Here is a 22220-nt window from a genome sequence, read left to right as displayed (position 1 = left end):
AAGCCGGCGAGGCAGCGGTGTTTAGCCAATGCTGAAGCGGAGCATCGCAGTAAACCCAGCTGAAGTACTGCTGCGGCTGAGGCCATGTAACCTAGCACTCTCTGAAATTTTTTCAGAAGCGTGAGGCTGTTCATCTGAAAGGGCCGGCTAGTCAGCTGAACACGGCGCCTGCGCTGTGTAGATAGCGAGCCGTCATTGCCCGCGAGTCTAGTTCTATTCAAGGAAGGAAATTGCCTGACTGGGCTGTAGTGAGCTCTTGGTCCAATTGACTGCAAGACCCAAACTGTTCAGATGGCTGAGGAGAACTGTTCTGTGAGACAGAAGCTCCGTATGTGACTGTGCCATAATCAGCCAGTCGTCCAAATAGTTCAGAATTCGCAAGCCCTGACTCCGCGAGGAGTGCGGCGCCCGCATCCATGCGCCGTGAAAGTACGAGGTGCTAAAGACAGGCGAGCGGAAGGGCGGTGTATTGATAAACCTGGCCGTCGAGCGAATCTCAAGAATGGCCTGTGACGGGGATTTATCTGAATCTGAAAATAGGCATCTTTCAGATCGAGAGAGATAAACCAGTCCCCCTGGCGTATCTTGCGAGGAGTTTCCTGATTGTAAGCATTTTGAGCGGTCTTTTTGCAAGCACCTTGTTCAAAACCCTGAGATCTAATATTGGTCTGAGGCCGCCGTCTTTCTTGGGAACAAGAAAATAGCGGCTGTAAAACCCGACTTCAGCTCAGCGAGCGGCACTTTCTCTATGGCCCTTTTGCACAGAAGGTTTGCTATTTCTGAGCGAAGCATGCAGGCTGCTTCCGTGTTCACAATAGTTTCGAGCCGCGCTCTGAAGCGGGGAGGCGGCGATCGAACTGTAGCAAATAGCCCTGTTTTATTGTGCTTAACACCCATTTGGATATCCTGGGATAGCTTCCCACGCTTTGAAGCGTAGCAGCTAGAGGGTGAATGGCCAAATCGCCCTGATTGCCGCTACAGCAGCTGAACAGAATGTGTGGCCGCTTACTGTGCTTATGCATGACTGCTCGCAGACAGCAGGGACAGGCTGTTCTGTGAGTGACTTCCCGATTGAGGTGAATGGGGAAAGAGTCACATCTGTTAAGTGATCTTGCGAGCATAGTCACGAGCACGGGACTTACATACAGAGAAGTGTTTGCTGGCCGTGTGACAGAGCGGGCAGAGAATGAGCAGCGCGCGTATTACGTGAGCGCGTTTATTGACTCTAACACTCGGCGGGCTGTGTCCGCTTTATGTGAGTGGGCTCTGATCGGGACACGGGAAGTGTAATGCTTGTGTGTAGAGGTGAACACTGGATTGTGGGCACATTTTCTACACAAGGCTGGTCGTGTGACAGAGCTGGCCAGAGAAGAGGCAGCGCTTGCGGATTAGGTGGAGCGTTTATTGACTCTAACACTTTCGGCGGGCTGTGTCCGCTTTATGTGAGTGGGCTCTGATAGGAACACGGGAAGTGTAATGCTTGTGTGTAGGGGTGAACACTGGATTGTGGGCACATTTTCTACACATAAGGCATGTTTGCTCTTTACAAGATTTCTTTGGATTGCCGTGAAAGCGGCGTTTGAGTGCAGGCAAGCGGGCAGTATCACCCGGCTTGTTGGCTGCTGAATCCACCACTGCAGTAGCCTGAGAGAAGGGGACTGACAGAGGGCGAAGCTTTGGCGGCTGTCGGCTGGCGGGACTGAGCCGTCGTTTTCTCAACAAAGCTAGGAGGACTTCGGTTGCTCAGGTTTCAAGCGCAATCTTAGGCCGAGGCCCGCGAGGCGGCGGTCTCGGCGGCTGTCTGAGCGCGACCTAGAGCGGCCGCCCTGTCGACGCTGAAAAGTCTGGCTTTGCTGAGCTGGGCGCTGTGAAGAGGCTGCGTGCAGGAGGCTGGTCACGTGGGCGGCCTGCAGAGGAGCTAGCGCGACGAGGCAGGAAGAGATTCATGGCTTGGGTGGCTTTCTGGACTTCCGTGAAGCGGTCAACAATGCCACTCACCGCGGAACCGAAGAGACCGGACGGAGAAGCGGCGCGTTGTCCGTCGCGCTCCTTAGATCTGAAACAGCCTCTGGGTGTCTGCCTTTCTCATCCCATTCTCGAAGGAGGTCCGCTTGGAGGATCTGTAAGGCGGCCATGGAATGCAGAGCAGATGCGGCTTGGCGGCCGGCATAAGCGCGGCCAACACAGGCGGAAGTAGTTCTGCAGGCCTAGGCGGGAGCACCGGTTTAGACCGCCATCTCGTGGAGGGCGGGCAAAGGTGTGCTGCTACCGAATCCTCTGGATTCCTGGGCGAGGAGGAGGCTTGGGAGCCTGACCACTCCTCGCTGTCGAAGCCATGATGGAACAGCAACCCTTATCCTCCGCCTCGTCATCCCAGATGGCAGCAGTCGCGGCGCTCGGCGGCAACTCGCGGCGTCCGAGGCGGGGAGGGTGAGCAAGACTTCGAGGAGAGGCTCGGCGAGGCAGTCGCTTCTAACACCGGTTCCGGCAGCCTTTGGGAGGCGGCTTCTTATTGCTTGTGAAGCGAAAGCGGCGCGGCGGCTCGGTTTTGCATGCTTCGAGTCGAGCCCGCAGGGTGCGACATCGAAGCTCCTCGCAGAGGTCGCATCCGCCCGTCAGCGGCGAGCTCTGCATGTTCCCGTCCCAGGCAGAGAGCGCCAGATGAGGTGGCGGTCTCCGGTGCTGAGAGAGGCGCGGCATGAGCGCGCAGGAAGTCGCGAGGCATCTTTAAAAAGGCGCTTCGATACTCTTTTTGTGAAGTTAAGCTGAGGAACTTAGCTTGCTCTAAAAAGGATACGTCGCCGGATGGCGTAGCTTCGCAGGATGGCTGAAGGTGGCGAAGGCGGCCGGCTTCTTCGAGGCTGTCCAAGCTTGCTAGATGCCCCTCGAACGGCGAGCGGCTTCCAGTTCAGAGATCGCAAGAGCTTCAGCTGAAGAGATGAAAATCAGGGTTCCAGCCTACTGAACTACGCTTATATGCACTCTAGCCACGCCCATTTTGGCGGGCTTTGATGCAGTAAGTCGCGGGCGCCTCTCATTGGGCGCGAGTTAGCCCAAGTTAGATCTATAGGCTGCAGCAGTTGCTGCAGAGCAACCAATGAGCTCGCTAGCTAGCCCGCTCAAGGTCTGCAGTTGCTGCACTGCGTTGACAAATGATACAAAATTAAGGATAATTTTTTGGCTTCAATATCTCAGAAAAGATTAGTCTTTCCTGTAGCGTAAGCTAGCTTACGCAATACGAGAGAACCTCTCGTAAGAGAACCTCTTCATGCATGTATAAATTGGTTTGGCTTGAAAATGTTATAGGCACGGAGAGTTTAATGAGTAATAAGAACTTTACCGCACTCAGAATAAGATGATATATGAAGAATTAGTGTACTGCATTACCGTTTTTGTCAAGCCGGCGGGGCAGAAAAGGGATTTATGAGAGTACTGGTCTGTTCAGTACTGGTTTATAGTGCTTGTAATGTTGTGCGGTGTTTGGAGTGAATAGACCAATTGTTTATATTGAAATGCTCCCTCACCTGACTTATCAAGCCCGCTTCACGGGTGCACTTCAGTGGTCGCGTTCACGCGGATATTAAATGCTGCACAACGTATAGTGCACGTTCAAGCCATATTTCATTTCAGATTAGTCCTACCTGTCATTTCTTGGCACTGCTTCAGTTCCCGCTCCATTTTAAACCAACTAGGTTCTGTCTGGCGGTATTGAATGCCCACCTCCGACTTTGGAGATGGCCAATCATAGTGAAGATTTTGGCGTGCCAAAATGGAGTTGGCCAATGGAGTGAACTTTCCGACAGCACTTATTTCAGCACAATATACTACAAATACATATACAAAAAAAATAAAAAATGATAGTCTATACTTTTCAAATAAGCTACAGTTTTTGTAATGCAAAAACAAACCAAAAAATGTTAAAACAAAAATATTAAATACGTAGAGCTGCATCAATGCCATATAAAGTCAAGTGGTTTTTATTGTCGTTCAACCATATAGGCCTACAGTTAGTACACAGCGAAACGAGACAACGTACCTCCAGGACCATGGTGCTACATAAAACAACATAGGACAAACACAGAACCACATGAGACTACACAGAATAAATCCTATTTCTACATAATATTTCGACATAAAGTGCACGTGAAAACGTGTGCAAAAAAAGTACGAGACAGTACAATAAATTACTAAAAGGAACAGGACAATAGACACAGGACAATTTTATTATTTTTCCCTTTTGTCATCTATGGCAAGGCGGGCTAAATCAAAGTTTTACTTTGGCCCGTGGGCCCTAGTTTGGCCACCTCTGACTAACAAACCGTCCGAACGAACAGACTCGCTACAATGACTCAGACTTCCCAACGCTACTGAATGATCCGGTAGAATGGTCATGTGACTACATCTAAACCAATAGCAGCCAGCTTCATTGACAGGAAAGCGCTTCCAACGCTTCTTTAAAAATCAGCCAGGTTTATCGCAAAGTGTCGATATTCGTTTTCAAAAGGTCTATAGTCACACCGAATCGGCAAGTCCTTTTGTTTGTGCTTTATGTCATTATTGATACGGGAGTGTCAGGCCGGTTTCAGTGTGCTCCCATCTGGAACAAAAGGCACTCATTGGTTTCCTGTGTTATGATGACGCTTATTTTGCACACGGTCTGGTGGAGGAGCATCTGGTGTTGTGTGCAGAATCGTCGTTTTGAACGCGCTTAATTTTGAGAGTGGTGCGCGTGTGGAGTCCCGGTAAGCAGTTGTTGGTGTTGATGTGTAAACAAGTCCGTTTAGCATGCATGGATTTACGATTAGGACATGGTGTGCGGAACGTACCGACTGAAGGCCGCGTAAAGCCTGTTGTCCATCCTCGTATGACGCATCTGTCAAATGTGTGCGCACTGGGTGTCTCAAAAAAAGATAAACAAAATCGGATCTGTGTACATAATATATGTAATGCTTTTATGTCAAAACGACGTTCGTGTCGTGCTCCTAAGCAGCTGTTGGAGCAGTGTGTGAACGGATGTCATTGATGCGCAGTGAGCCAGAAACACCTATGGAAATGCATTAGGGGAAAAAATACAACTTATCAAAAACGACCGATGTTTGTTCACCGTTATTAATATACAGTATAATGTAAACGATCAGTTATCTAAAATAATAATAATAATAATAGAATTCGTGGACAATCATTTTCATGACTCGTTATTCGTTATGAAGATGTTGCAAACATATATACACACACACACACACACACACACACACCAATCAGCCACAACATTAAAACCACCTGCCTAATATTGTGTAGGTTACCCTCATGCCGCAAAACCAGCGCCAACCAAAGTTAGGTCCCAAGTCAGGACTGTAGCTGGCCATGGTGGATTTAATCCTCTGGCTCCTCTAAGGAACTTTGATTAAATCATGGTTGCTTATAGTGGCGCCGGCTTCAGGTGTGTGATACGCAGATACACTGGTGGCCAAAAGTTTGGAATAATGTACAGATTTTGCTCTTATGGAAAGAAATTGGTACTTATATTCACCAAAGTGGCATTCATCTGATAACAATATATAGTCAGGACATTAATAACGTGAAAAATTACTATAACAGTTTAAACTTCAAAGAGTTCTCATCAATGACAGCTTTGCAGATCCTTGGCATTCTAGCTGTCAGTTTGTCCAGATACTCGAGTGACATTTCACCTCACACTTCCTGTCTTGTTGGGCACTTCTCACTCACCTTACAGTCTAGCTGATCCCACAAAAGCTCAATGGGGTTAAGATCCATAACACACTTTTCCAATTATCTGTTGCCCACTGTAACATTTTCTTTTGGTTTTCCTGTTTCAAAAGTTTATTTTTCTCTTCAATTCTTCCCATAAGGCCTGCACCACTGATTCTTCTCTTTACTGTTGTACATGAAACTGGTGTTGAGCAGGTAGAATTCAATGAAGCTGTCAGCTGAGGACATGTGAGGCATCTCACTGCATAAACTGTGCGTTGCCCATACAGCTAAAGTTTCACTCACTGCCCTCTGGAGTAAAGAGGTGGTACTACAAGCATTTCTCAGGAATCTTCTTTATTATGGTTCGGGGCATTGTCATTTTTATTTTTTTTTTTACGTGTTATTTTTAATAAAATTAAGCGCACTGAGTTAATGCGTTAAATCAACTGCCCTAATAAATAAATATATATATATATATATAATGCACACAATATAACAGTATACAATTGCTCATAAGGATACGGTGTTGAAGGAAGAAAATTCTGAGGAATGGTGTTTGCGTGCCTGCTTTTATAGCGGACAGCTTCACTCCTAAAAGGGCGGGCTTCAAACACCTTAGCCAATATTACAATATTGCCATTATTGTAGAGAGGTTTCAACTAGGTTGTGTGGAAGGACACTCCCCATATGCATTAGAACGCAATGTCAAGTGTAAAGGAACTAAAATTATCTCATTATTTAATCACCCCTCACCCCTCATGCCAATTCCAGATGTGTATGTACGGTTTTGGGTTAGATAAGACCAAAATGACATAAGTAGTCTCCTTGGTGATCATAATTTAAAGCTCAATTACACTTCCTATGTCAAGCACTGGGAATTGTAATCGAGATTGAAATAATGCTCCTGCCTAGTGACTGAAATGGCAAGATTTATAGTGAAAAAGGAGTTATAATTTGGTTTTATCTCACCCAAAACCAATTGTATCCCTTCAGAAGACCACTGGAGGGTGGTATCCATCGAATGGATTACTTTTATGCTGCCTTTATATGCTTTTGGAGCTTCAAAGATTTGGTCACCATTAACTTGCATTGTATTGATCCACAAGGCTGAGATATGCTAAGGATCTTTGTTGGTGTTCTGCTGAAGACAGAAAGTTAAACACATCTGGGATGGCATGAGGGTAAGTAAATAAGATAATTTAATATTTGAGTGAACTATTCCTTTTAAATGAAGATCTATGTTATGAAATGAGGTCACACTTTGGAAGTGAGATCCATCAAGCAAAATAATTTTTGAGTTATATGAAGTCAGTGTGTAACAACTCTGGTTTGTAATCGTGTTGTCCTTATATTTTGTGATGTTAGTCATAAATGTTCAACCTTAACATGTCCACCCTGTTATGGAAAGATATAGGAAAAATGTATGTAATAAAAATAACTTTTCTACCCTGACCCTGCTCACCTAACCCAACGGACATCTGAATTTGCTAAATCATTTAGCTTGACCTGTATGATTTATAAAATCCTTAATCCCTTTAATGATGAAACATGTAGTCCATGCCATGTAGTTTCATTTTTCAAAAGTTTCAAAGCCAAAGTCACCAAATTGTAGGACTGACTCATATATTTTAATAATTGTAATGTTGACATTCTGTTGTTACAGTGTTTTTGCAACTTACAAAAGTAATATTTTCTATGTAATAGGATACCAGCATGATTGGCAGATGGCCACGCCTCTGGCCAGTGATTTCACTGGCACTGCTGTGGGCGTGTTCAGTGGAGGCAGGTTCAGACTGCAGGTCTGTCACCATAGAGACAGGTAGTCGTTTAGCAGAACAGGTGCAACAGCACTATCTACAGGCTCTGTTCAATAAGTATGGCCAAAATGGTAGTATCTCATTAGAAGGCTTGCACAACCTTTTAAAGGGGGTGGGGCTGGACCACATCCGGAAGGTGATGGTGCATCACCATGGAAATGCACATAATCATACACTCTCACATGCTCACTCGCATGCACATGTGGACAAACCTACCACACTTACACATCATGTTACCAGCAAGAAGGTTGACGTTGACCATAACATGGAAAAGAGTGACCCTGTCCCGAAATTGCATCCTGATCCTGCTCCTGGGAAGAAGAGTAAATCAGATGCACAACACAATCTTTACATGAAGATAAATCCGGAATTGACTACACCTTTGACCATGGCGTCATACATCACCAAATCACTCCGGACAAATCATAGCGCTGACTATGATTTAACGCAGGACCAAGCCTCATTTAAGCCTAATGCAACACACACTAACCACACCCACCAGTCTGAGTACACACCTACCCATTTATACGACGATCATGATGAGCATGAACACGGCCATCCCAGTCTAGAGGTACATAAATGCACAATTACACCGATGTACACACAGTTACATAAAGACTACCACACTTTCAGCTCAAGTAAGTTCTGCTTTTCCTCTCTCAGTGTCAAAATGCCTCCACAATCCTGCAGTCACATGGCATGACAAAGGGAACAGGTCTCTCTGTGAAGGACTTCAATTATCTGTGCCCTGCCCTTCTTATGCAAATTGATTCCAAGTCTTGCCTCCTGCAGGATGATGAACAATCAGGTTAGGTCTTGAGCCTATAATTGATATTTATTTGTGTTTTTGAGCTCAAGTTGTAACAGCTGATCAGCAGAATCTGTGTAACAAGTTGCTTTTTGTATTTTTATTTTTTATTTTCAGATCATCCCCATCATCACAACCATCATCATCATCATAACCATCCACACAATCACACCAATGACAGTCCAAGGATATCCTCAATTAAATCTGGTAAGTGTTAATCTGTAAAAGTAACTTTAAACATAGTTTGAGTTTTTAATATAAAGTTGCATAGTTAATATCAATAACTGTGATATAAGAAACATTAATATTTGTTATTAGCAGGGGTTAAATTGTGATTTTTGAGAGGGGGAGTCCGCCACCACACATTTCTTCCCACTTCTAGCACTAGTTGCATTAGGGGTGGGTGATATGACCAAAATCTTATATCGTGATATCACAAATTTAATATCCCGCTAACGATACATTTTTCAAAAAAATCAATCAAAACTAATTAAATAAATATATTGTAATGCCTATTTTTTTTTTAATCCAGTAATTTAATTAAATACTCATGAATACTTTTCTCTTTATTAGGAACTTGACAAACATAGTTTAAAAAAATGTATTGGAGTATTCAAAAAGTGGTAATCAAACTTACCACAGTGATACATTTCACATTTCAGGCTGATGTTGTTGACTAGTGTTATTATTAGGGGTGGGAATAACAAGGTAACTGGCGATACGATATTGTATTGCTATTTAGGTCACGATAAAATATTATTGCCATTCTTTATTTTTGGTGTATTGCGATATTTCACTCTATATTGTTTCTCGTTCGTCTCCATTGGACTTCAGAGAACTGTTTCCAAATGACCAAATGCATTGTTAAAATTGTTAATATATAAGTACCAGTTTACAAAACAAGGCCAGTTTATTTCCTAATATCGATGTACAATGCAAAGCCAAAAGCCCATAATGGCTATCTATTTCTGTGCTTAGGTCAATGTAGCTAGTCTTTCTAAAAATAAATATAGTCTTTATGATTACAATAGTAGCCAAAACACTTTAAAATAATTATTTATTACAAGACAGTTTCATTACACAAAGTATAATAGTTTTCACCTAAAAGGCTAGCGATGTGATACTAACGTTTTTGTCAAAATACCTCCGTTAATGTTACTTCTGTAAAATTGTAAAACATTTTAGTAAGTGTTTGTGATTCTGTGTAAAGCATGATAACTGCACCTACTAAGGGGCTGTTGTTGAATTCCTAGATTGATTTGGCAAAGAGAAATTATGTTTCACATCACCAAAATTTTTATTATAATATCGATACTTGGCCTGCAAATATCTATACAATATCAAAAGGAAAAATATAATTAGAAAAATGACCTCTAATTATTATTTTAATTATAAAACTTTACCTCAAGAAACTTGACATCTTCTGAAAGCAATGCAACAAAGGAAATAATTCATCTGATTCATGAGTAAAAAATATCCTTCCTATCCTTGATTTAAAAAAAAAAAAACACTTAATTTATCTCTTAAGTAATTCTGTAGACAATATTTGAATATCTGAAAGCAAAGCCGGTTTGTTTTCTAATATCTAACATAATTCGAACTGAATTTTATTAAGGGTGATGATATGTCGTTTAAAAAATCTGCATGACAGATGACACAATTGTTGCCGCATGACACATTGTTTTAGCTGATTTCCTCATCATTGTTGGTTAGAATGTCATGCTCGCTTGCCGTTTGAGTTGTTTGACTTCCTCCATATCGCTTTAAGGTAAAAAACAACAAAAAAGAATTTAAATGGGTCACTCAAGTTTTGATGTTTGTTGGTGATAGAGAAACTGGATTGAGTAGCGTCAGTGATCACACGCTCTGTTCTTCTGTCTGTGGAGCACAATCGGGAAGCCTGCTGGAGTGGACTCGTGCGTGATAATCACGTGATACACAACTGAGTGAACTGAGATGAGAAGCATATTCAGAACCTGAGAAGAATGTCATTGAATTTGCTTCGTCTGCCCGAAATTTCGCTTGAGCGGCCACTGAAAAATGGTCAGTACCTGAAAAACCCTGTTTCTTTAATTCTCTCATTCTCACGTGAAGCCACCCCGACTTCCTACTCCCTTTCTCCGACAGAACGTGTACCGCATACATGTGAAGTGAATAGAATGAGGTGCACATTTCTTGCCACGCAAAGGTGATTTTGGGTTACCGCAATATAGACGATAATCCAAGATGTATACCGTTTGCCAAATTTTATCATGTATACCGGTATATCATCCACCTCTAAGTTGCATAGTAATTTGTGGGAAGTGGGTGAGACACTGTGTGTGTGCATATTTAAATAACTTTTAAGAAATGTAAAGTTACTAAATGGAGACCTAATGTGTAAAGAAAACAACTGGAGACTGCCTGCAGGACACAGAATGAAGTGGCAAATAAACTGCCAATATTTGTTTCTGTTTTGAATCTGAGGTGCCGGAACACCATTTTGGACCGTTCCACCCCAGTTTACCCCCATGGTGGTGTCCATTTATGCTAATGGAATATAATTTTGCATCTGGCAAATACATCATGATCACGGAAAACCTGGAAATATCAGGAAATCTTAAAATTGTGATTTCCAGGCAAATATTCGCAAAACAAATATTGAATAAACTATAATTCTTTTTAGCTGTGCTCTGCTTAAAGATATTTTATTGGCTAGATATTGCAGGTGTGTGCGTGCGTGCGCGTGTGCGCGCGTGTATTAGGGCTGTCAATCGCTGAAAATTTTTAATCGAATTAATTACACGGTGTCCCGATTAATTAATCGCATATACAAATATTTGCTGAGAAAGCCCCTCATATAACAATAATTCAATATATAATGATGAAATAATTATACATAGTTATCTTTAAATATTAAAAAATTATATATTATATAAAATAAAAAAATATTCGGATAATTAAAATGCATTACATTCTTGTAGCAGAAGAGTTATCATTGATAAGACCATTCTAAAAGCGGCTTTAGAATACAATGTATTGTTTACTACCATATTATTGATCATAAGTCAATCATTGACATACAGCAATCCATTTCACAAGTAAATTTGTCAATCAGTTGGAGATTTATTATGAGGGCTTGTTTAAGGACCCGTCAATTTACACCTGCGTCAGACATTTTTAATTTTTTTTTAGAAACAAGCCAGGGGTATACATAGTACTCAATACTACAGATATAATTTACAATAATGCCATTATAAGACATTATATTCATTACATAGTACAATGGTTTTCAGTGCTTTGGAGTTGTTGGAGGTACAAAGAGTATTTAAATCATATATTAAATCTTTACAAAAAAGTGCAAATAGGGGCTTTATAGACATAAAACTTATGTATAAAAAAACTTGGCAAGAAAAATAAACAGATTAATCAGAATATATTAACTTAAAGGGTAACTAAACCCTAAACCAACTTTTTTTAGTTAATGATCTGTAAGCATGGGGCTTTATTAGTACTGGTCATTGATTCAAGTAATTTTTTTGACATTTGTGTATAAAGTGTTTTAATTCTACAATATATGGTGTAAAAACGTCTGAGTGCTGCCCTCTTCAGGTTGAACGGTGGCTACTGCAGTTGAATTTTCCTATTGGCTGTAGCGGTACTTCGTGACGTAAGCGGTGACAGCTGATGTAAGCAGGTTCCAGCTCACCACGCCAGATTCATGTACATGTCGTCTTGCGACCGTGTGAGGAATAATATTAACATAGAGTCTGACAGCAGCTGTCAATTAATCCGTCACTACGAGTCTCAGGGGCCCCCCCCCCGCTCAGCCCCGCACTCGGTTCGTTCCCTCTATCCCCGCCGGGGTCTGCCCACTTTTCCAGCATTTTCAAATATTTCTAGTGGGTGGAGTCAGACTCTGAGCAGGTGTTTAGTTACCCTTTAAGTTATCAAAACTGTGGAAACCAAATAAAACGTCTTTATAAACCAAAGAAAACTAGTTAAAATAGAGGTTTACTCCCTCTGGAGTAAACAGGTGGTACTACAAGCTTGCATTTCTCAGGAATTTCTCAGGAAAGCATTGCGATTTAAATGCGTACATTTTTTTTAACGTGTTATTTTTTGTCAAATGAATCGCACGTTATTAACTCATTAAATCGACAGCCCTAATATATATATATATATAGTATAACTAGTGCATCTTCAATACTTTTGTGTTTTTTTCCTCAGTGTGGAGTTACTAATGTCTGTGCTCTCTAAATGTGAACATAACGTGTCCTGGGTCGTGTTTGCATTTTGGTTTCTAACAAGTATATGTTTTACAGCATGGATCGGAGGCTTTCTCGCCATCACTTTGATCAGTTTGCTGGCGTTGGTTGGTGTGGTGTTGATTCCACTCATGAACAGAGTTTGCTTCAATTTCCTGCTAAGCTTTCTGGTGGCCCTTGCAGTGGGCACTCTCAGTGGAGATGCTTTCCTCCACCTCATACCACATGTAAGACACATTCAGCTTCCACATAAAGCTGCACTACATAAAATGTTTTGGTTAACAATTAACAAATTGCCATTATTGTTTTAGCACATCATTTTTCAAAACAATGTCCTTACCTTACCCTGATTCACATGTGGTTAGCATATAAAAATGATTTGTATTTTGAGCTGTCAGGTTGGATTTGGCACAAAATCACTGGCTTATGACGTACATCCATTCGTCTTTACGTCATGACTGTTAACACAGCAAAGAAGTACCAGCCGTCACGTGTTCCAGCTGGGGAAACTACGCTGTTCAGTTAGTCACACTCACGCAGTTCACAGCATCGCTGCATTTTGGATGGATATACAGTGTGGGGAAAAATGTATTTGATCCCTTGCTGATTTTGCCCACTGACAAACAAATGATCAGTCTATAATTTTAATGGTAGGTTAATTTGAACAGTGAGAGACAGAATAACAACAAAAAAATCCAGAAAAATGCATGTCAAAAATTTTATAAATTGAATTGCATTTTAATGAGGAAATAAGTATTTGACCCCCTCTCAATCAGAGATTTCTGGCTCCCAGGTGTCTTTTATACAGGTAATGAGCTGAGATTAGGAGCACACTCTTAAAGGGAGTGCTCCTAATCTCAGTTTGTTACCTGTATAAAAGACACCTGTTCACAGAAGCAATCAATCAATCAGATTCCAAACTCTCCACCATGGCCAAGACCAAAGAGCTGCCCAAGGATGTCAGGGACAAGAGTGTAGATCTACACAAGGCTGGAATGGGCTACAAGACCATCGCCAAGCAGCTTGGTGAGAAGGTGACAACTGTTAGTACGATTATTTGCAAATGGAAGAAACACAAAAGAACTGTCAATCTCCCTCGGTCTGGGGCTCCATGCAAGATCTCACCACGTGGAGTTGCAATGATTAAGAGAACGGTGAGGAATCAGCCCAGAACTACACAGGAGGATCTTGTCAATGATCTCAAGGCAACTGGGACCATAGTCACCAAGAAAACAATTGGTAACACACTACGCCGTGAAGGACTGAAATCCTGCGGCACCCGCAAGGTCCCCCTGATCAAGAAAGCACATGTACAGGCCTGTCTGAAGTTTGCCATTGAACATCTGAATGATTCAGAGGAGAACTGGGTGAAAGTGTTGTGGTCAGATGAGACCAAAATCGAGCTCTTTGGCATCAACTCAACTCGCCGTGTTTGGAGGAGGAGGAATGCTGCCTATGACCCCAAGAACACCATCCCCACCGTCAGACATGGAGGTGGAAACGTTATGCTTTGGGGGTGTTTTTCTGCTAAGGGGACAGGACAACTTCACCGCATCAAAGGGACGATGGAAGGGGCCGTGTACCGTCAAATCTTGGGTGAGAACCTCCTTCCCTCAACCAGGGCATTGAAAATGGGTCTTGGATGGTTATTCCAGCATGACAATGACCAAAAACACATGGCCAAGGCAACAAGGGAGTGGCTCAAGAAGAAGCACATTAAGGTCCTGGAGTGGCCTAGCCAGTCTCCAGACCTTAATCCCATAGAAAATCTGTGGAGGGAGTTGAAGGTTCGAGTTGCCAAACGTCAGCCTCGAAACCTTAATGACTTGGAGAAGATCTGCAAAGAGGAGTGGGACAAAATCCCTCCTGAGATGTGTGCAAACCTGGTGGCCCACTACAAGAAACGTCTGACCTCTGTGATTGCCAACAAGGGTTTTGCCACCAAGTACTAAGTCATGTTTTGCAGAGGGGTCGAATACTTATTTCCTCATTAAAATGCCATTCAATTTATAACATTTTTGACATGCGTTTTCTGGATTTTTTTGTTGTTATTCTGTCTCTCACTGTTCAAATTAACCTACCATTAAAATTATAGACTGATCATTTGTTTGTCAGAGGGCAAACGTACAATATCAGCAGGGGATCAAATACTTTTTTCCCTCACTGTATATCTGTTATCCGTTTGGTTGTTTACCTACTTTAATGCATAGATATGTTGTTTGGTAGGGTTGTTGAAGCTAATATTGCTAGAGAAATCGAGTGTTAACCGATCACAATGTGTCTAAGCTGTCGGGGGAAGTTACTGCGACATGTTTACTAATATTTATAACTTCTGAAATGTACTTCTTGTAATTGTTATATTGCATATTTAAGCATATTACTGTATTTCCATGTTTAATAAATTATAATTTAACCCCATCTTTGAGTGTAGTTTCAGAAAAGCGACACAAGTGTAAAATTCATTCATGCAAAATATGTAAATGGGAGTTTCTTTTTATCTTCATCAAAGTAATATTTCAGTTTTAAATGTTTAATTTTATAACATATCAACATGAAAATAGCACATTAATGACTCCGGCTCTGAATATTTCTCAGTCATGATCGCATACATGCGATGTCCAGGTGAGCTCAAATCTTGAGATTCGTCCGCCAGAAGAGCAGTGCCGAAACACGACTCGCGTAATGTGTTCTACTGCAAATTGCCTTACAGTTTTAACCATCAATTACATATGTCACTAGAGAGCACAAAGTTATGTAGTGCAGCTTTAAAGTGATGTTCTAATCCTGTATGAATTTCTTCCATGGAACATGAAAGGAGATGTTAGGTAGAATGCACATGTACATGCGTAGATGTTTCTGTACACTCTACAGAATGAAAGTAATATCATGCAATTGGAGATTTCTGATCATCTTTTCTAATTGGCTGCCCTTAGTCACAGGGCCATCACCAGCACAGCCACTCAGAGCATCATAACCATGGAGAAGATGAGGATTCCCTTCGACCTGTGTGGATAGGGTTGACCGTGCTGAGCGGAGTCTACATCATGTTCCTTATTGAGCACTTCCTGACACTCGGCAAAATGTATAAAGACAAAAAACAGAAGGTTAGCAAAACGTGCGGACATACACTATAAGCTAGCCATTGAATCTGCAGGACTCCGATATATAGACTAAAATAGTCATATAGAAAATAGTCATTCACATTCTTATTTTGGCCTTTTATGGAAAACGTGATGCCCCTTTACAGGTGAAGTGTGTTTTTTTCAATGTTAAAATACTTAATCATATCCTTGAATAATATTTAGAGTCAACTATACAGCAAATAAACCATTTAGTATATTTAGTAAACCCTGCTTTGTTTGAGCGACCTGACATTAGCTCAACCACTGGTGTAAGTTTGTGGTGGGGCTACTTGTGTTGTCTGACCAATGAAAGACGGAGTGTTTGAGAAACTTATTTGAAAACTCAAGTCTATATTTGTGCATTTCCATTGGGTACCGCTAATGCCGCAGAAATGACTCGCTTCACTTTTTTAAGATACTCAACAATATTGTTTTTATGACGATTTTTCAAAAGTGCTATTTGACATATACTATTTCTTTCTGTTTAAAAGTTTAGCAATTAGCAAAAAAATTAAAAATAATCAGTAAGCTCACTTTTAAGGGTTTTGCATGGCAAAGTATTCTGTGAACTAAGTATTTTGAAAGTATTATTGTGTGTGTGTTTGTGCATAGGTGCAGAAGAGAGTGGATCTGGAGGTTTTGGAATCTGAGAAAGTGCCATCACTGGAGGAAAATGACGTCAAAGCACTTGAAGGTAATCATGTCTGTCTAAATATAAAAGTTTGTGCATGATTATGTAGATGCAGTCAAAGTTAAAATGCCTATGTCGATTACATAAGTTGCCGAAACAAATGGTGGCAGTGCATCTGGGCGTGGTGTGGCAGAGGAAGAGGAAGTGATGTTGGGGGCGGAGCTCTACACCGACCTGGACTGTGAGAACAAATGCCACTCCCACTTCCATGATACCGTTGGCCAGTCAGATGAGCAACATCATCATCACCATGACTACCATCACATACTGCATCACCATCACTCACAAAACCATCACCCTCACACACATTCGCATAGACACACACATTCCTACTCGTTACAACACTTTCAGCAGGCTGGTGTGGCCACACTCGCTTGGATGGTCATTATGGGAGATGGACTTCACAACTTCAGTGATGGACTTGCCATAGGTAAATTTTAAGGACACACATTTTATCATAATTTACTCTAATATATTACTAATATATCCTAGTTTTGTTATGACTTTCAGTGTTTCTTCTAGGATCTTTTTCAGTTGTGGTGCTGTTGTGCATGTGCCCAAGTCCAAAACTCCGGACCTATATTTACACGTGCCAGAGGAAGACTAGCTTAAAACAACCTTAGAATCGTTATAGACAGTGTATTCATGCCTGCCTTGTCAAGTGTGTTTATTTACTGGGAGCTTTTGACACTTAAAGGGCTCTGGAAGCCCAAATAGCCATAGCCATAACTGTAATAAAATACCTCAATGCAGAAAAATACTTGCACTATATAGCCTATTAATTAAAAAATAATTATTTTTTTTCAGATAAATTTTATTAGCCCTATAAATCATTTAAAAAATGTAACCATTTGATATTATGACATCACAAAAAAAATTATAGCAACATAAAATATTGTATAATAGACAGAACTTTTAGTGTGTTTGGTGTGAGCACATAACGGAATGCGCTATGCGCACATTATTCAACCCACAATCAGAAATTGCAAGCAATTGTTTGCCCCACGAATAATTTCGTAAATACTCCAATGAACCTTAATGGAAAAAAGATTCCCCACCCCTGACCTAGAGACATGAAACCAACTGCAAAACACTCAGAATATTATTCTTTATACAGCACAAGACTTGTATTTGTGAGTACACGATCAGTCCTTTTTTACAGATTCAATTATCCCTATTAAACTCAATTAATATAGAATTATAAAATAAATTTAATTAAAAATTAAAAATATCATATAAAAAACAATATAATAAAAAGTAATTTTTAAACCGACTTAATTCTATAGTCATTGAGTTTAATAGCTTTATATGGATAATGAATCTGTACAAGTCTTGTGCTGTATAAAGAATAATATTCTGAGTGTTTTACATGTGGTTTCATGTCTCTAGCTTAAACATTTTCAAAGGCAGTGTTTACTGAAGAGATGTGTGTGGTTTTATTTCAGGCGCAGCATTTACAGAAGGGTTGTCCAGTGGTCTTAGTACCTCAGTCGCTGTATTCTGCCATGAGCTTCCTCATGAGCTGGGTAAGATAAATATATATAATTTAATTATATCATCATGATGACAATTTGTTTTGACATTTGAAATGTACCAGTGTATTAACCCATTGTATGAAATTTATTTGAAATGATTAATATATATAAAAAAGGTTTTTTTTTACATCTGTACGCTTCAAAATCTTGTCATTCACTTGCCCTCGGCTTTCCCTTCTTGAAGGTGATTTTGCAGTCTTGCTGAAGGCCGGTATGTCGGTACGACAGGCCATTCTGTACAATCTGCTGTCGGCCCTAATGGGATATCTGGGCATGATCATAGGTATTCTGATTGGTCATTATGCAGAGAATGTTGCCATGTGGATCTTTGCTCTCACAGCTGGATTATTTATGTACGTCGCCCTAGTTGACATGGTAAGCCCACGTCCTGTTAATCTAATTACTGCAATGGTTTCTATAAAAAAAACATAATAATTTTTTCTCATTGTATATGTACAACTCTCATTGCACCTGTACAATGAAATTACACTGGCAGCTTCCTTACTAGATGCTGAAGCACAATAAAAATAAAATTAAAAAATAAGAAATAGTAAGATTATATATATAAATAATTATTTAAACATGTGCAATCAATCCAATATGGAAATGGTAATGACAAAAGTAACAGCAATATACCCAGTGTACACAATTGTACAATAAATAACAATGTCAATGTAATTGTTCAGACAGTACCCCTGTAACAGTTTTGGCCATTCCACACCATTCCGGACAGGAAAACAGTCTCTGTGAATTCCATTGATTATGCCAACAGTTTTAAAAGACTACAAACATTTAAAAAGGCACAGTTATTGGTGGCTTGGTTCAGAGCATTTATAGCTCTGGGAATAAAGCTATTCCTCAATCTTGATGTACGGGCATAAAATATCTTATAACGCCTGCCAGACGGAATTAGTTCAAACATGTGATGGCATGGGTGTGTGTGGTCCTTGTAGATGCTGATAGTTTTCTTCAGACAATGTGTTCAGTAGATGTCTTCCTGTGATGGCAGTTCAACGCCGATTATCTTCTGTGCTCTAAGGACAACCCTCTGGAGTACCTCTCTATCATTGGCTATGCAGCTGAAAAACCACACACAGATGCAGTATGTTAGAATGCTCTCTATGGTGAACCGATCTGTTGGGGCAGACCAGCTTTCCTCAGCATCCTTAGAAAAAATATGATTGCCAGTGCTGGATGGAAAGTGTGTGGATAGTGGTGTGTTTGCATATTGCAAGTATGCATACTAAGTGATTCTAATGGTGTTTATCCCACTAAAACCATAATCTCAAATCAGTCTTTGTATATTTGTAGGTACCTGAGATGTTACACAATGATGCAAGTGAAGCAGGCTTCAGTCATTATGGCTTCTTCCTCCTGCAGAATGCTGGGATACTCCTGGGCTTCGGTATCATGCTCGTCATCGCTGTTTTTGAACACAGGATACAACTCGACATTGGTTTCTGACCCAAGACTGTACAGTCATGTTTTCAAGCATAAGGACATCGCTCCATATAAATGCTGCTCTGTGAAAAGTAACCCTTAACTTCAGCCACCCATCTGTTGACCTGCCCGTCCATCTGTTGACATGCCCGTGATCTTGTGTAGTCTTAACAGGTGGCAGCAGCTCCGTATTTACAAGCAATTTTCATCTTATTTGTGGCTTGTTTGGGGAAAAACAGTATTTAAAAGTATTGACTGTTACAATTTCAGTGTAAAAGAGAAACTTGTGGACATTGTAGGTTTTTTTTATGTAGATTTTTTACTCAGTGTTTTTTGTTAAACAGTATTGTACATTAGTTTTTGAGGTGGTGAATGTTCATTTTGCACTTGCTGACCTACCAACATTCCAGTAAAAGTGTCCCATGATAAACTTGTCTGATTACTGGTGTCTTTGCATTAGTTGCGCTGACAAATCTCTGCTTGATCCAGTCAATGAGAATATTAGCATGCATGTTATTGGGTTGGGAACAGGGTCCAAAATTAACTTTTGCCGCCTCAATTGATAGTGGATAAAATTAGAATTTACTGGTCATTAATATGCCTTGCCAGCGATGAAACTCCATTTGTGTAAATATTACTACTACTGCTACTTTTTTGCTTTATTTTTGACGTCTGACATTCTGTTTGATTTAAAACAAATACTATTTTTGTATTTATTAAACAGTTTATTCCTTTCATATTTGAGACAACATCATAGGTAATTTGTCTCTCAAGATGCTAGTCTCTCGTGAAACCACACCTGTCATTGAACACACATCAGGAATTTTGCTCTTATTTTCGTTTTTGTGGATAAATGTTAGCAGTATTCCACATGTGTCGCCCCATTGATTTCTGGGGTAAAAAGGGCACCCTGCATAAACTTCTGATGGTAAATATTTGACTGGGTGAAAAAGCTGCGGACGTGTGAATCGCATATTCTTTAGCAGACAGATTGGTTTGAATCGTGCACATCAGCGAGGGTCAGATTATCGTTCTTACAGTTAGTTTTACACAGATTTACTCACATTTGGCAAGTTGGGGTTGGCAAATGTTAATTTTGTATCCTGGTTGGGAATAATGGATTTTTGGATAAGAATATCAAAGTACCTTCTCTGTAAAACTCCGTTCTAAAAATAAAGAACACCGTCGCTTAAAGGTGTTTTAATCGTGTTTTTTTTTTTTTTTTTTTCATGGAAAGGCATGCAAAAAATTTCCAACATACTGAGATATTAATGAAACAAGTGTCATGAGATATCTAATTTGTCTCTGTAAACGGCAAACAAAAATGTGTCCACGATCCACGGTCTCTTGACACTTTCTGCCTGCCAGTCATTTTGTGTGTTCTCAGTTCTCTTACGAGAGGTTCTCTCGTATTGCGTAAGCTAGCTTACGCTACGGGAAAGATTCATCTTTTCTGAGATATTGAAGCCAAAAAATTATCCTTAATTTTGTATCCATTGTCAACGCAGTGCAGCAGCTGCATACCTTGAGCGGGCTAGCTAGCGAGCTCATTGGTTGCTCTGCGGCAACTGCTGCAGCCTATAGACGAACTTGAGTGAACTCGCGTCCAATGAGAGGCGCTCGCGCCGTCACTGTATCAAAGCCCGCCAGAATGGGCGTGGCTAGAGTGCATATAAGCGTAAGTTCGTAGGCTGGAACCCTGATTTTCATCTATTCAGCGAAGCTCTTCGCATCTCTGAACTGCAGAATCCGTGTCGCCGTTCGAGGGGCATCTAGCAAGCTTGGACAGCGCTCGAAGAAGCCGCCGTCTTCACACCTTCAGCCATCCTGCGAGCTACGCCATCCGGCGACGTATCCTTTTTAGAGCAAGCTAGTTCCTCAGCGAACTTCACAAAAAGAGCAATGAGCGTCTTTTTAAAGATGCCTCGCACCACCTGCGCCTCATGCCAGCGAATCTCAGCCAGGACCCGCCACCTGAGCTCTGCCTAGGATAGAACATGCAGTGCCTCCTCACGACAGGCCGATCGACCGCCTGCGGAGCTTCGAGTGGTCGACCCTGCGGGCTCGACTCGAAGCACTCAAGACCGAAGCCGCCACGCCGCCTTTCCTTTCGCTGCGCAGAAAGAAGCGCCGCTCCCAAAGGCTGCCGGAACCGGTGTTAGAAGCGACTACCTCGCCGGAGCCTCTCCCTCGAGCCTCGCTTTCACCCTCCCCGCCCCTCCCGGGACGCACAGTTGCCGCCGAGCGGCCGCACTGTTGCCATCTTGGATGACGAGGTGGAGGATAAGGGCTGCTGTTCCATCATGGCTACGGACAGCGAGGAGTGGTCAGCGAGGAGTCCTCCTCGGCCCAGGAATCCAGCAGGACCCGCGCCGGAGTTGAAGAAGAACTAACGTGCCTCCTCACACAGGCCGTCGACCGCCTCGGGCTCGAGTGGTCACCGCCCTCTGAGCAGGCTCCCAACAGACTCAACGGCTGCTTTCTTCAGAGCCGTCGCGGCGCCCGCGGCCCGGGCCGCTCCCTTCCTGCCGGAACTCCATGCCGAGCTCTCTAAATCGTGGAACGCGCCTCTCGGCCAGGAACCGATCCCATGTCTCCACCTCTCTCGCTTCGGTGGACGGCGCCACCGAGAGGGGCTACTCTTCCATCCCCCCGGTCGAGGATTCGGAAGCAGCACACCTTTGCCCGCCCTCCGCGAGATGGCGGTCTAAGCCAGTGCTCCCGTCTAAGGCCTGCAGAACTACTTCCGCCTGTGTTGGCCGCGCCTATGCCGCCGCCGGCCAAGCCGCATCTGCTCTGCATTCCATGGCCGTTTTACAGATCCTCCAAGCGGACCTTCTTCGAGAGT

The 22220-nt window shown here is 41.9% G+C and overlaps 1 protein-coding gene across 2 annotated transcripts; it reads left to right on the top strand.

Moving 5' to 3' along the window:
- The first annotated feature begins 4422 nt into the window (after nucleotides 1-4422).
- LOC127649299 (zinc transporter ZIP6-like) lies at nucleotides 4423-20115 on the top strand. 2 transcript variants are annotated; one of them, XM_052134346.1, is made up of 12 exons: nucleotides 4423-4742; nucleotides 6819-6893; nucleotides 7417-8100; nucleotides 8193-8337; nucleotides 8455-8544; nucleotides 12642-12811; nucleotides 15518-15688; nucleotides 16319-16400; nucleotides 16486-16827; nucleotides 17843-17923; nucleotides 18117-18307; nucleotides 19244-20115. In XM_052134346.1, exons 2-12 carry the CDS (start codon nucleotides 6888-6890, stop codon nucleotides 19394-19396), a joined length of 2115 nt encoding a protein of 704 aa, XP_051990306.1. In that variant the 5' UTR covers nucleotides 4423-4742; nucleotides 6819-6887; the 3' UTR covers nucleotides 19397-20115. The 2 variants fall into 2 exon arrangements, with proteins under 2 accessions (XP_051990306.1, XP_051990307.1); XM_052134347.1 differs by lacking the exon at nucleotides 6819-6893.
- Nucleotides 20116-22220: the final 2105 nt, after the last annotated feature.

This window comes from Xyrauchen texanus, chromosome 9 (genome assembly GCF_025860055.1).
Source record: "Xyrauchen texanus isolate HMW12.3.18 chromosome 9, RBS_HiC_50CHRs, whole genome shotgun sequence".
NCBI classification, from domain to species: domain Eukaryota; kingdom Metazoa; phylum Chordata; class Actinopteri; order Cypriniformes; family Catostomidae; genus Xyrauchen; species Xyrauchen texanus.
Note: the sequence above shows the minus strand (reverse complement) of the source record. Positions and strands in the feature narration are given on the sequence as shown.